Source organism: Lepidochelys olivacea, assembly GCF_965140295.1.
Source record: "Lepidochelys olivacea isolate rLepOli2 genome assembly, chromosome: 8".
NCBI lineage: Eukaryota > Metazoa > Chordata > Testudines > Cheloniidae > Lepidochelys > Lepidochelys olivacea.
The window spans coordinates 9,284,331-9,299,490 of NC_140418.1; the positions used below are offsets into that span (position 1 = coordinate 9,284,331).

At 42.7% G+C, this 15,160-nt stretch overlaps 1 protein-coding gene across 1 annotated transcript in view; it reads left to right on the forward strand.

Moving 5' to 3' along the window:
• The window catches only part of COL23A1 (collagen type XXIII alpha 1 chain), a 356,401-nt gene that overhangs the window by 256,931 nt on the left and 84,310 nt on the right, over positions 1–15,160 (forward strand). Inside the window, exons 3-4 of the mRNA XM_084637721.1 lie at positions 1,361–1,405; positions 10,568–10,611. Of these exons, the coding sequence (XP_084493847.1) occupies positions 1,361–1,405; positions 10,568–10,611 (89 nt within the window). The remainder of the gene's footprint in view (positions 1–1,360; positions 1,406–10,567; positions 10,612–15,160) is intronic.

Sequence of the window (15,160 nt, forward strand, 5' to 3'; positions counted from 1 at the left end):
ACCTGATGTGCTGGGGTTAAACTGAGCCTCTCCTGCTCAACCAGCCTGGGTTCCATCTCCCTGCTTTGTGGAATTAGGCTCTCTGGCCTCTTGCAGCACACACACAGGCAGGGTCACACCCTGCTGCAGACACAGACTGAAGTCAGCTCTCTGTGAGAGGGCTCCCCCAGCACTCACGTGCCCATCCCTTTTGGGAGACAAACCCAAAATAATACAGTCTTGCACTGTATAGAACTATCTGTACAGTGCAAGCTCATAAAATTCACCCTCTTCCTCAGTGTGAAGACTTCTTGCCCCCCTCCCCAGTTAGAAATTGCATAAACTGGGTTTAATAATAAACAAAACCAATTTTATTAACTATTAAAGGCAGGGTTTAAGTGGTTCCAGGGATAGCAAACAGAACAAAGCAGATTTCCTTAGTAAATAAACAAAACCCACTAACTGAGCTTGACACCAGGTAGGTTGAATAGAAATTAGCAGATTCTCACCCTGAGTAATAAACAGACTGGCAGATTCTCAAGACACAAGTGGCCTTGGCTTTCTCAGGTTTTCATACAGAGGCTAAAAATCCTTCCAGCCTGGGACCATCACTTCCCACAGTTCAGTCTTTGTTCTTCAGGTGTTTTCAGGTGTATTGTTGTAGGGAAAGTGAGGATTCCTCTTTTATATCTCTTCCCCCCCACCACCACCACTTGGTGGAAAGCATTTTTGCTGTGACCTGGGTCAAAGTTCCCATTGAGTAGAGCGATCTCTGAGAGGTTTCTGTTGCACACAGTTCCTGGGGTCATCCTTATGCATGTGTGCATTTCTTCAGTAAGCCACTAACATTGTTTGGCCTCATCTAAAGTAGCACATTTGGAATACAGAGACATGGTTAATATTCCCCGCTTCAGATACAAAAATGATACATGCATGCAAATTGGATAAACACATTCAGTAAATTATAACCTTTCCAATGATATCTTACAAGACCCATCTTGCATAAAGTATATCTGTTGTACCATGTTCATATCATAACCATATTTCTATGAAGAATATGGGGTGTAACAACACAGAGCACTCCCTCCAAATGGAGTGGTAAGGGGAAGAGCATTCCCTTCATGTGCTTTAGCAATGGATCAGCAAAGAGAGGCATTTTCTCCAAAACAGTTTTTTGCTATAGTGGACATACTAAAATGTATCTTAAGCACCTACTGTTTTTCAGATGATTCATAGGGGAGGATGGCGCAGATGTGAGGAAGCTTTTGAATGTGAAAGGAATGGCTTGTTGCATATTCTCTCCTGGTCCTGTTGCCTGTGAGGTTTATTTCCTGACAGTGATTTCCATGTAATAAATAGCTCTTTTCTCTCATTTCCACAGGCCCTCCAGGAAGGCGGGGAAAACCGGGACGACGAGGAGAACCTGGTAAGCCTCATGTTTCCTCCTGTGGAGTGTGGTGCACCCAGGTGATGATTGGAATAGTACTTAAAAGTACTTGAACTGCTTGATAAAGATACTAGCCACCTTTATCTAATTGACCTGTGAAATGAAGAAGTCCCATCTCCCATGAACAATAGGTTATCTATTGATTTAAACCCTTCAGCTCTACTGGTACCTAGCCACAGTGACTTAAAGGGGCACTATCACATTGATTATGCAGGTGTGTGTCTGTCCGTGTGTAATTTATTAGTCTGCTGTTTTTTCCTTTAGCCATGTGTGCCCCATTCTTTTTCAAAAAGAAAAGGAGGACTTGTGGCACCTTAGAGACTAACCAATTTATTATAGTCTCTAAGGTGCCACGAGTACTCCTTTTCTTTTTGCGAATACAGACTAACACGGCTGTTACTCTGAAACCATTCTTTTTCAAAGAAAGACAGTACAGGGAGAAGGGAGGTGGGCATGTGAACAGTCATAGCAGGTAGTAATACAGAGAGAAATATAAAAGGCACATATACAGTGTCTCGGGAACCATACACCAGCTTATTATTTTAGGATTACTTATACATTATACACCTGGTGTGGTCTATTAAAATGTTCACAGACTGGGAGTCAGGAATGAGTGAATTCTAAGCCTAACTTGTGTTGGTCTTGGGCACAAATTCTTGAGATTCACGTTCACCCATAGCCTTTACCTCAGCTAGCTAACTCATATAAAAACTATAAACTTCCTCATCCTTCGCAAGGATTTCCCCTTTTGTTAGTCACCATGTTTTAGCTAACTCGAGATAAGAACACACCTGTCTCCTTGTGAAGACTGTTTTTCTGCCTTTCTTGTGAAATGGGGCTAATGATGCTTCTATATCAGCTTCAAAAGGGTATTTGCTTTATGCTTTGAAGCTAGAAGGTACTACGGAAGTAGAGTGGAACGAAGTTGGATTTGGGAGGTAAAAACATATCTAAAGAACTACATGGAGTTTGTGAACAGTTATACAAATTAAAACATGGTGGATGAAATTGTTGGCCTCCCAACTTTGACAGTGCCCTTTTAATTTGGTCTAAGCAAACGTGGCACTGTAAATATGTATTTTTAATTAGCAACAGGGTTTCTGTGCCTTGGATATAGTTTCATTTCAAGGGCAAGCCAAAAATATTCTCAGGTGGTGCAACATCTGGGGCTGTAAGCCCAAGCTGGTCATATCCCAAACTGATATAAACACTCAGCTATGAACTTCTAGAACACACATGATGGAATTAAGGGTAAGTAAATTTCGTATCAATAAAAGTGTAGCATGTTGTCAGCCTGTGGAACTCAGTGCTGCAGGAGAACATATAATCATATACTTTCACTGAATTTTCAGAAAGGGCTGAATAATTTTTTGACCATCAGTATTTGCAGTTAAGAGGAGGTGGAGCGAGGTAAATCATGCACTTCAGGCCACAGAACTGATTGCCATAGAGGTCAGGAAATAATTTCCTTCGCTTCCTCACTAGAGGACATCACATATTGGGCCAGGTAAACATCAGAGATTGTTGCAACCAGCAAAAGGATATTGGACTTCATGGGACAGCGATCCAATCTGCTACAATGAATCCTGTTCTGCTTGACTAAGTCCAGCTGTCGAGGTGGAGTATCCTGTCATGTGGTTTTGATTTCTTAATGTTGCACTCTGCTCCATAAAGTTATTGGTTGGCTATAAGATTCAACCAAGTGCTAACTGCAACGTTCAAACAGTGAATAGTGTTTAAATACTTCAGTTTATTGAATTTTCTCTTACGACATTGTCCATCTATTCAGTCGTCAAACATTTTAAATCAGGGGTGGGCAAACTTTTTGGCCCGAGGGCCACATTGGGGTTGCGAAACTGTATGGAGGGCCGGGTAGGGAAGGCTGTGCCTCCCCAAACAGCCTGGCCCCCCACTCCCTCCCACTTCCCTATCCCTGACTGCCCCCCTCAGAGCCTTCGACCCATCCAACCTCCCCTGCTCCTTGTTCCCTTACTGCCCCCTCCCGGGGCCCCCCCATCCGACCCCTCCTGCTCCCTCTCCCCTGGCTGCTCCGACCTATCCACCTCCCCACCCCCTAACAGGCCCCCTGGGACTCCCACGCCTATTCAACTCTCCCGTTCCATGTCCCCTGACTGACCCTGGAACCTCCGCCCCATCTAACCGCCTCCTGTCCCCTGACTTCCCCCCGGGACCGCCTGCCCCTTACCCAACCTCCCCACCCCCTTACCATGCCACTCAGAGCAGCAGGACTGGAAGCTGCACTGCCCAGCCTGCGCAGCGGCGTGGCTGTGGGGAGGGGGGGACAGTGGGGGAAGGGCTGGGGGCTAGCCTCCCTGGCCGGGAGCTCAAGGGCCGGGCAGGACAGTCCCGCGGGCCAGATGTGGCCCCCGGGCCATAGTTTGCCCACTTCTGTTTTAAAGACATCATTGAGGTTCAAGATGGTGACCTCTGAGAATTTGTACTCAAACTATATTTTAATATTTCATGTGAACAGCCTGAAAATATGATTATTGTGATGCTAGTAGCAATCGTATTAAAATAGCATCTAGGGTCCGAATGTGAGATTGGGACCTTGTTGTGCTAGGCACTGTACAGATACAGTAAGAGACTAACCCTGCCCCAAAAAGCTGCTTACATTTAACATTTACAGCACCAAGAGTGAGAGAAAGAAAGTGCTATTATCTCTAATTTACAGATGGGGAACAAAGGCACAGAGAGACTAAGTGACTTGCCGCCGGTGATACAGGGAGTCTGTAGCAGAGCAGGGACTTGAACTGAGGTCTCCTGAGTTCCAGTTCAGTGCGTTAACCATAAGAATATCCTTCCTCTTAAGGAACAGAAAATTGCCCTGGGATCAGACAACAACCAGCAGAGAAATTATGAAGAATTAATGAGACTCAAGTATGTCTCTTTAGATTTTTCTGTAATTGGGGAGGGAAACCAAGGAGAAACTGTGGTTATTTTTGGCAGGGAGGCTCATAGGGCACACACTTGTGGTTAAACTATGCCTTACACTGAGATGGAACAAGAGCACACAATGCAGTACACTAGATACAGCAAAGTAGTTAAACACAGCCTATGTAATGAAGCCCATGAGAATTGTCATGCTGTATTACAGATATAAAGAAAGGCAAAGAGCAGACTTCCCTCTGCATATTGGTTTTGGCATAGCTGCCAAAAGTTTGTTTTCATAGATAGCTTGAACATATATTTATATATTTGTTTCATAATCTTACCACACATAAACCAGGTCCTTGTTCTTTCACCACAGCTGATAAATGGGAATAAAAATTTGTTTGCCTAGCATGATAGCATCCCTCCCTGGAGACTCTATGTGGTTACAACTTCACAGCCTCCAGACCAATAATGTCTTAGTGCCAGAAGGCTCAGCACTGGTTCAGGCTTACCCTGGGGGAGGTCTTTCTCTGGCAGCTGTTAAAATTACAATGTTAAAGCTTTCTAATACATATGAGGCATTCAATAAATTTGTTCTAAAATCAAGCAGCTTTCCACAGTGATGTTGGAGAGATCAGCCTGGTTTCTCCAACCACACCCACTTCTTGATTTAAAACACGACTGAACCATTTCTTTTCTGTTTAGATTTGGACAGTATAAGAATTAACCAGACAGCTATAAGTGTATAGGAATTTACGAAGAGTTCATCACTCTTGAAGCACACTGAAGACGACTGATGATGGGCATTGTTTATGGGTGGATAAAATACTATTTCAAAATTAATTTAAAATTTCCTTAGTAAAACTAAAGTACTTAAAGGACATGTCTGAACTGTGGCGCCATTGGGCCAAACGCAAACCCAAGTTAGGTGGTAAAACTGCTGATACTCTGGCCATGCTAGCACTTCCACTGTTGCCACTCACGGTGACATTGCACTCGGGCTAGACCAGCCCTGGCTAACAGCGCTAGTGCAGCCAAACATAAATGGGCTCTCTCTGCTAATCTGCTCCGAATTCAGCAATTCTTACCAAACAATATAGGTGCTCAGTACTACGTTCCAAAGGGATTATCACCTTTCCCTCCTCCTCTGCTCTTACTGACTGGGGACAAAAAGATAAATTGTTTCTACCCCATGAAGGGAGGAATAGGAGGGGAATTCCTGGCTCCTGGTCTTGCTGCAGCTGCTTTTTGAGATAATAAAGAGGGGATGGTCTTGCTGCAGCTGCTCACTTCTGGAAGTGATATGGTCTTTCAGAGCTGTCCCCTCCCCACATACATAGATAGGCCTGTCTGCCGGCCAGTACTGTACTATCCGTGGGATACTGTACTTAGGATATCCGTGGGATGAGTGCTGTAAATTTTCAGTGCAGAGGCAGCCTTTAGTGGAAAGAAACTTCCCCATAAACCCAGCCAAAGCCCTGCACTGGGGCAGTTTGAAACGCTCTCCCTGTGAGTTCCACTGCATGTTCCTGCTCTTGTCCTTTGGCCTGGTCAGGACGTAAGTGTGTTAGGAGCCAGGACTGTACACTTCGAAAGTAAATGCAGAGGCACATTTGTACATGGCCTGAGTGTTGTGAAAATCTCTACGGAACAAGTAAAACAAATGTGAATTTGGGGGTTTCTTGAGTCTCCCAAACCCTTCTTGTCCATTACAGCTACAGCCCAGGTTTCTTCTAATGGTCTTCACCGACCTTCATGTTTAAACAGGAACAATGCATAGATTTGGAAAGCATTTTTGTCAGTGTCAGTACAGTTAAACAGTCCACAGATTTATTGAGTCGTTGACTCTATCTGACCCGTTTTATTTACTCCTGCAGTCATCTGGCTCTTATTTAATTGTTTCCATGTCTCTGACAGAGGAGCAGCCGGTGCCATGGATTTCACATATGTCTCAAAGCTATATGCAAAGAAGGAATCACCTTTGTAAAGGGCATTCAGGTTACAGCTTCCTGGAAGAGGCTGCTTTTTTAAAAAAGTCAGTGTAAAAAATCAGTGTAATGTTGCAACTATGGGACCAAGATACCTTAAACAACTAATCGGTCTCACTTGGGAAGCACCATCCTGCCCTCACCTTTCAGGTGTGTCTACAGAAAGCAAGAAAGCCACTACATGAACACTGAGTGCATCAATTGGCTTGTGGGTCTCACTTATCTTTGCAACTGTTTGACGTGTTCAGGCAGCCAAAACTGTTTTGGACAGAACTGCTACAGTACATTTCTGTAGAGCAGTGGTTCTCAAAGTTTTGTACTGGTGACCCCTTTCACATAGCAAGCCTCTGAGTGTGACCCCCCACCTTATAAATTAAAAACACTTTTTAAAATATATTTAACACCATTATAAATGCTGGAGGCAAAGCAGGGTTTGGGGTAGAGGTTGAGAGCTCATGGCCCCCCGAATAATAACCTCGCAACTCCCTGAGGGGTCCCAACCCCCAGTTTGAGAACCCCTGCTGCAGGACATACTACAGATCCATGGCTGTCCCAGTGCTTTCTGGGATACCTGAAGCATTTATCCTATAGTGCTCATCACTCTTGCTGGGACTAGGGGGCTTCAGGATAATTTTCTATATATGAGGCATTGCAGGAGACTGACTCAACGGATTCATATGCAACACAGGTGGCTTCTCATCTGCACCGGGAAGAAACCATTGTAGATACCACCTGTTAAGTAGTATCTAAGCTAAAGAACTCATCCAAGGTGTTGCCATCAAAGCAAATTTCTACAGAGGGAAAACGCATCTTGTTAGAAAATGTGTTAGCTGACATGTTTTAACTAACACAGCTTGGCACCCTGGTATAGACAGGGAAAAGTGATATTTAAAAATGTTAGCTTGTTCATGGTTATCCTCTGCAGCCAGCTAATATATTCGTTAAATATAACTGTCCTTTTCCACGCTAAGGGCAAAATCTTATTCACATTGTGTTAATATGTTCTCAAACATTAAACATTTTCCCTGTGTCAATAAGGTCTAACTGATTAAGGCCACGTCTATACGTACAGCGCTGCCGCGGGGAAGTTTTACCGATCCAGCGCGTCTGGTGCAGACGCTCTGTTCCGACCTCTGCAAATGGCAGAAGCTCTGTCAGCGGGAGAAGCACAGCATGTTTGGAATGAGCTATATGCCAAAAATAATGAAAGCAAAAGATTCTAAGTTCTTTGGGCCTGGGGCTGTCACTTACCACATGTTTGTATAGTGCCTGGCACCACAAAGCCCATCCTGGTAGGCCTTTGGGCACTACCCCAGTCTAAATATATATTAATAATAAATAACTAAAGCTGGATTAAAAGAACAGGAATACTTGTGGCACCTTCAAGATTAACAAATTTATTTGAGCATAAGCTTTCATGGGCTGGATTGTTAACTAATTTGACTTCTTTTTCCTCCAACATATCCACCTTTGTGTGCCTGTGAGCATTTTCAAATACTTTGATATGCATTTAGAGTTCTGGCTATTTAACATAAAGTCATAATTATAGGAGTTGTTTAAATCTAGCAGTAATAAATGCTGCAGGTTATAGATAAGAATGGCATCCTGCCAACGCTATGTTTGTTAATGGGGTATCTGTCAGAAACGGCTCAGACTTTGTTCCGTAGGTTATTTTGTCTTCCCATTTTCCTTTCTGAAATATGCCTCTGAAGTAATTTGTTGTGGAATCCCAAATTTACGAAGGCTGTTTCCAATTTTTGCTTGTTATAATAATAATAATTTCCAACTGGTTTCATTCTGTCTGTAGAATGTTGAAAATAAACTGATCAACTTTTTATTCATAATTTTGACAAATTTCTCAGAAAGGGAGAGTGCCTCATGCAGTGTACCTACATTTAAGGGAAGGAGAGCGAGCCCCTTGGCACAAGGCTAACTTCTTTGCTTATTGCCTTGTTAAAAAAAAAAAAAAAAAAGACTTTCTTCTGTAGCAGACAAGTGTCTCATGACCGGCCTGTGAAAAACATTGAGCAAGTCAGAAACGATGTAGTTCTTGGACAATATTTAAAAAAAAAAAATCAAATTTGGTTCATTCATAAATCCCTTGAGGGACTCCTATAACTTTTAGAATTAATGAAATCTTCTAGCCAGTTCTGCCCTTTATCAGTAAAAGTTTAGCATAACTGATATCAATCAGGATATCAAGGTACTACTGCCCTGAGCTGCATGTTGCAAAAGATGATCTACAGCGATCCACGCAATTCAGTTGAGCCTCATGACCAAGGCTGAGGCATTTTATAAGAGCACGTGGCAGATCAGATATCATAGTTGCTTGCCTATATTTGAGGGACACTGTATCTGAATTAAGGCAAAAAGACAACAAAGTCTAAGGAAATTAGGTACACCATTACAATCCCATATTAAAATGCCCTGACTACGTCACTTAATTTGGTGTTCATTAAGATGAAAAGGGGCCTTGTGTGGGTAAATTGATAGAAATTAGTGACTAAATCAGGTTTATGTTAAGAGCCAGATTCTCTGCTGGTAAATTGGCTTAGGTCCACTAAGTTCAATGGAGCTACGCCAATTTACAACAGCTTAGGATCTGGTCATAAGAATTTAAATCTGTGAAAGTACAATAACAGCCATGTCATAGCCTAAGGTAAAGATAATGGTCCTGATCCGAAGATGGGCCAAGTTGCCCCCGTAACAAATTAAACTTTGGATGTATGCCCTTCTAATATATGCCCTGCATCATTCACAACTCACAATGAACTCACCATGTTCAGGCCCAGATGCTATCAGGTCTTGTGCTGAATACATTGAGCTGGCCTATTGATGCTAACAGGCCAGTTCCTGGCAGTATGTGCCCCGTGCCGTAATAAATAGTTGGTTTGGATCCTTATTCTGCACAATTATTTCGTTTTTATTGTTTCATTTTTAAACACTTACATGTTTTAAACTAAGTTTTTTTAAAAAAAATTGAAAGCTTGAAAAGATTCATAAAAAGAAACAGAAATATGCTTCTCATTTAAAATTGAGTTTCCAGTAAGCTGCTTTTTTTTTCTATTTTAATTTCTCCCACATTTTTTTGCATTGAATCCATCTCTGGTTTTGATCATGTAGGAAATGGAGCATGAAGAGGCCCAAAAACACACAGTGTAAAAAGCCTCTCAAACAAGAGTGGAACATGGATGTCATTGGTCAACAGCCCAAATGTTCACCCCTGCTGCACAGTGCTGAAGGGATGGGAGTGTGGGAATGCTGTAGAAATTGGTCAGGAGTAGGCACCTGCATGGTGGAGGTGGTTACGCAGCAGGAGATGCCATGTTTCCCACTGCCACCATCACCACTTGAGACTTGAGTTCTGTGGGTCTGATCTAAAGCCCACTGAAGTCAAGAGGAGTCTGTCTTTCTTTTGTTTTCAGTTACCTTGCCCTGTGTGTGACGCACAGCATGTTCCCCTCTTGTGGCAACATAAGTGAGTAGCAGCAGCGTGACCCAATGGTTAGGTGCAGGAGTGGAAGTCAGGAGAATGTTCAGTGAAACATGGAGCCCAGTAGCTGAAATGTGGTGATGGAATTTGTGCCTCGTAAGTTGCTATGCATCAGTGGCTCCCTTCCGTCGGCCAGGTCTACTCTAGGAATGCTTGGCTGGTATAGGTATACTGACGTACTATAGCAACAACGCACTCCTAGTGGGGACGCAGCTTATCCCAGCAAAACCAGTGCAGCCTTACCCCTAAGTGAAATAAGCTATACCATCAGAAGCGCAGCTGTGCCAGGATAACTGCATCTATGCTAGGGGCTTTTGCTGGCACAGCTGTGTTGGTCAGAGGTCCCACTCAGCTCCTCACTCCCGTGAGTTGACATAGCTATGCCAGCGGAAGGCTGTAGTATAGACCTGGCCGCCTCCTACAGACACCAGAAATGGGAGCAGAGAACTCCACAGTGGCAGCTGCACGGTTCACAGACTTTTAGCTGTATTGCACTGCCACTTGCTGCTGCCAGCTCCGGGCCTTCTCCAAGGCTCACACGCTAGAGATAAAGATTCAGTTTTATCCTAGTGTGGGAGCATTCATGTACAGCTGCGTAACGCTCGCTCCAAAACCGGGTCGTAGATGCTGTGTTTTATCTACATGTGGAATGCTGTCAAACTTGATGCAAAGTAGAAATATCCCTGCTACGTACTGTGTTGTATTCCATGATACTTTGCTTTCTTGTGGTTAATAAGTGTTTGGGGTTTTGCTTTTGTTTTTCAGGACCTGCAGTAAGTACCGTGGATTTTACTCTTGGGTCAACAAAGTTAAGGCAATTTTTTTCCTTTCTGTATCATTTTACAAGAACAGCCTTTTTTGGTAGAGGTGTGTAAGGAAGGAAAATTGGTACCAGATGCTGTTTCCCCCCCGCCCCGCCCCCTTGATTGTAGACAACTAGTTTAAAAAAAAAAAAAGCTTCAAAAATGCTTAACTCGCTGCCCTAAGGAGCCTGTGGCAATTTAAAACCCAGCAAATATTCTGTAAAACACATTGTTCTCTTTTTTTAAAGAGTTCTTTGGTCAGTTTCCATGCTCAAAAAATGTGCACACTGTATTAATATTTTAATGTTTTGATGTTTTAAATTTGAAAACTGTCCATCTCACTTCTCCCACCTATTGTGTCTCGGTTATTGCCTATCATTAGTGATGTTGATAGTCCCGCACTACTGTGATTCAGCCAAAAAAATTTATAGCTTTCTTCTCTCTTCGGGGCTGCTTGGCCAGTCATAAACATCCCTTGCAGCATGGCCAGAACCTTTATGGTGAATGCATTGTTTGAAGGGATGGTAGTTGAATATGTGCTAATCCCTCCTCCTAAGAAAACTTTCAGACACATCCCTCTTTATCCCCTCCAATGAAATCCCCAAATCTGTTACTTTCCCAGTGCTCTTGGGATGAGAAGTTAGCCTTACTGGCACCAGTTAAATGCTGTCATGGATGGGGTTTTCAATTGAACCTAAGGGAATTAGGCACCCGCCACCTTCCGTTGACTTCCTGAAAGTGAATGAAAGGCATCTAAAACCTTTTAACAGCTTTTGAAAGTCCTGCTCTTTATATTTCAAACCTGCCATGCTTTTCTTGATAAGCAATGTAATGTCAGTCTCAGTTTCTTCAAATACCATTCCCTTCCTGCTAAGGGCCAATGAGACTGGGAGGGAGTTACTCCAGTAATCTCTGCAATGCATTGATAAACCATCTTTTGATCTAGTTAATCTCCAAGTCTATATATTTCATTTAAATCCTTGAACTGATGATGAAACACAAGTAAAATGTTAGGGTGGTAAAACTCAGCAGTGTTGGTTCGTGTGGGTTTGAACAACATTTTGTGTTTATACTTTCAGTTAATGTGCTTTTATGTCCCTTGAGGTTTCATTTTTCTTTCAGGTTCATTTTTGAATCTGAAAACTTTCGCTATGTTGGCTTGGTTTTCAGTGGGAACCATAGAAGAATGTGCAGTTAACAATGATTTTGACCGATAACCTCCCTGAGGGGAGGGAAATGGGGCTTGTCTGAAACTCTACGCAGGGACACATTCTGTTATAAAAGTTGTGCACGATATTAGCAATCAGTCGGTGGCGGTATCTGTCTGCAGAAGCCTAGGTAAATGAATTTGTCCGAGCTCACTAGTATTTAGGAGTTTAGTCTGTCAGTGAAATCATTTTTCTGTAAATATTTTCTAAATAAAAAGTTCAACAGTCTGTTTATCCACATAGTACAATGAGTATATGGGTCTCCATAATATTAGCAAGGGAACATTTATTGGGGGGAAAACAATTGAGAAGCAAGTGATTCCAGATTACTTGGCACTGAGGTGAGCTGGGTATTGGCTCCTGAGCTTCCTTGTTATGCACAAAATCCAGAGCATGTTTTTGCTTCTTCAGCAAAATCATTATACACACTGACCTTCTAGAGCTAAGCCATAGGGCTCCGTCTTCGAGACATTCTACTCTGGATTTACACCAGCACAATTCAACCACACAGAGCTTTGCATGGTATATTTTGGGCAGTTTCCCCCGACTAAGGTACCCTATGGATAGGGTGACACTATTTCCTGAAGGGAAAATGAGACAGTGCTTGGGGCTAGCCCGAGTCCTCCCCCATTCCCCACATGGGGCTGGCATGGCCACTTCCCTGAGCCCTGCCTGCCCCCACACATGAGGCTGGGGCTGGCATCGCTGCTCACCCAAGCCCTGCCTGCCCTCCACACGGGACTGGGGTCACTGCTCGCGCGAGCCCTGTCTGCCTCCTGTGCAAGCCCTGCCTCCTGCCCCACGCAGGGCTGGCATCGCTGCTCATCTCCCTGCGCGTTCCTCTGCACCCCACGTTTTTGACAAAAGTGGGCATTTGTCCCATATGCTTTTGTCAGCTGATCAAGTTGGCAAGAGCAAAGGGGACAAATGTCCACTTTTGCCAAAAAAGTTGGGACGGCCAAGACGGGGCTTAAAAAAGGGACTGTCCTGGCCAAAACGGGGTATATGGTCACCCTACCTATTAATTAAATTTGTGTTCTGCAATGTATTAAATTATTTGAATTTGATTGGAATTCAGAAAAGTCTTTTATTATTATTATTATTTATTATTTTATTTGTAGGTAAACATTAAAAAGATGATCTGCTTCCAACTCCCTATATATTTTAAAAGACACATTTCTTTGCATTTGTTGCTTACCACCCCTTAAATTACTAAAAGTGAATATTTTAACAGTTTAGGCTCCACTCCTGCAGTTGATACCACAAGGTGTATGCAGTCTGCCTTCATCCTGTCAATTATAGGATTGAGGCCTGAAATGTCACTGTATGTGCTGTCCGTTCACTTCTATTAATCTGATTTAGCTTGAACAACATATTTAGAAACTATTTCCTTTTGGTCTCCAGTTACTTTGATTTTGCTGGTTATCACGCGCTGTTGAATTGCAGACACTGCATAGGGGAGACTGGTGAAGCAGAGAGGCCCCGCGTCAGCAGAGAAGGGGCTAATCAGATCCTTTGGATCCAGCTAGCCCTGTCTGCCATACCTAAAGGGGGAATAAAAGGAAAGAACCTGGCCCAGTCCAGGGCTGACTGGCCAGGTAGAAGGCTTGAGCTCTGTCTCTTTGCACAAATGGACTTTTGCTGGTGGAGAGTTAGCTGGAGCAGCCCCTGCGGAGTAGCAGTTCTCTCCCAGGAGAGAGCAACGCTCTACTAAGAGACTGCTTAGGAACCAAGCCCAAAGGAAAGGGCAGGGAACACCCCAGGGGAAGATTGGGGGTGGTCCAGTACTGAGTTGATTTTCCTATTTTACATCAAAATGTTTCAAGGCTGAGCCCCTCCAGTAGCCCCCGAAGGGGTTAAGACTGAAAGAACAATTAGCTGGTGGGCCAGAACCCACTTCCGTGGACACTGGAGACAGAGACTTCCTCCTCTTGGGGAGATCCACAGCCATGACAGGCAGCTGGGAAGGTCCACTAGGGGGCACTCCTGCAGCTATACCACTACGAACATTTTACTCACAAACAAGACTCTCTTCCCCCTGCACTCTTTTAGACTTTTTTTTAACGTTTTGTAAAACTTTTCTTAATAAGCCCTAAATCTGTGGCTTAAGACTCTTTAAACTCTTAAAAAAAAAAAAAAAAAAAAGTCCTAAAACCCACAGAAACACAATGTTATTTTATGTCAGCAGCATTGCAGTTAAGTCTATTACTTTCTTATGTTTCTTGATTTTTGGCCATAAGGAACTGATTACATTCTATACATATAGCGTCACATTATGCTAAAATGCATTCTCAATTATGTTGGCCACTAGTAGTGGTTGTTCTGGTGTTTTATTTTTGGCTGTCATAAATTAGTTGCATGTATGAAGTATTAGAATCTGTGGTACAGTATTTAGGTCTGTTAGATGATGGATCATTCTGTCTGTAGAAGAAGGAGTGTGCTAGTCAAATACTCTATAAAGACTCAGTTACAGAGGATATTAAAATCACATGCTGAGTAGGAAGTTTCTACAGTCTGAAGGATAGATTTACCATATACTATAATTTAACATTTACTGTAACAGATATTAACAAACACTTTATGTATTAAGGTACAGACCATGGAAACTTACCAATAAATGAGGGTTATGATTTACACAGCGTTTCCTACTTATATATTTATGCTTCAGTTGTCCGGTACCATAAACCTTCATAAAAATTACACTGTATATTTTATCTGAAGTCTGTAATTTGTTAAATGAGTTGTTATAATTAATGTCTTGTTCCTGGAAGAACCTACATCTCTGTAGAGTGTGTGTTAAATACTGCAGTGTCTCTTTACTAGACGTGGATGCTACTGTATTTAGATTGGAGGAAACTTGAGGAGAAAATATAGAAAGTTGACACAATAAGAAATGTATGAATGCACCTACCATTGTATAATAACACCATGCCAATAAAGTCCACGTATATACAGTATCACATGACATTGCTATACTAGATACAACCCTGAAATTTAACAGCTCTGTACTTGGAATCTGTATGACTTGTACACTCGTTTGTATATCCAGATGGGCAGCTAACTACATGTTTAACCATATATCTAGCTGCAAACATCCCTTTGGAAAACAAGGAGACTAGAAAATGAGAAATGTCCTTGGCCAGCTGTGTTTTGTGTCCCTTTTCTGATGTTGCATATCTGGATCATTAAATAAGATCTTTTCTGTGTAGAGCCCAACTTCTATTTTAACTTCACCCTAAACAGGTGCAAAACCTTGAGCGGGGTTGGGAAATCGCCTCCTCCCATAGAAAAAACAATGGAAGGGGGATATAGAGAGGGGAAATCCTCACAGAAGTGGTTCACCCAAA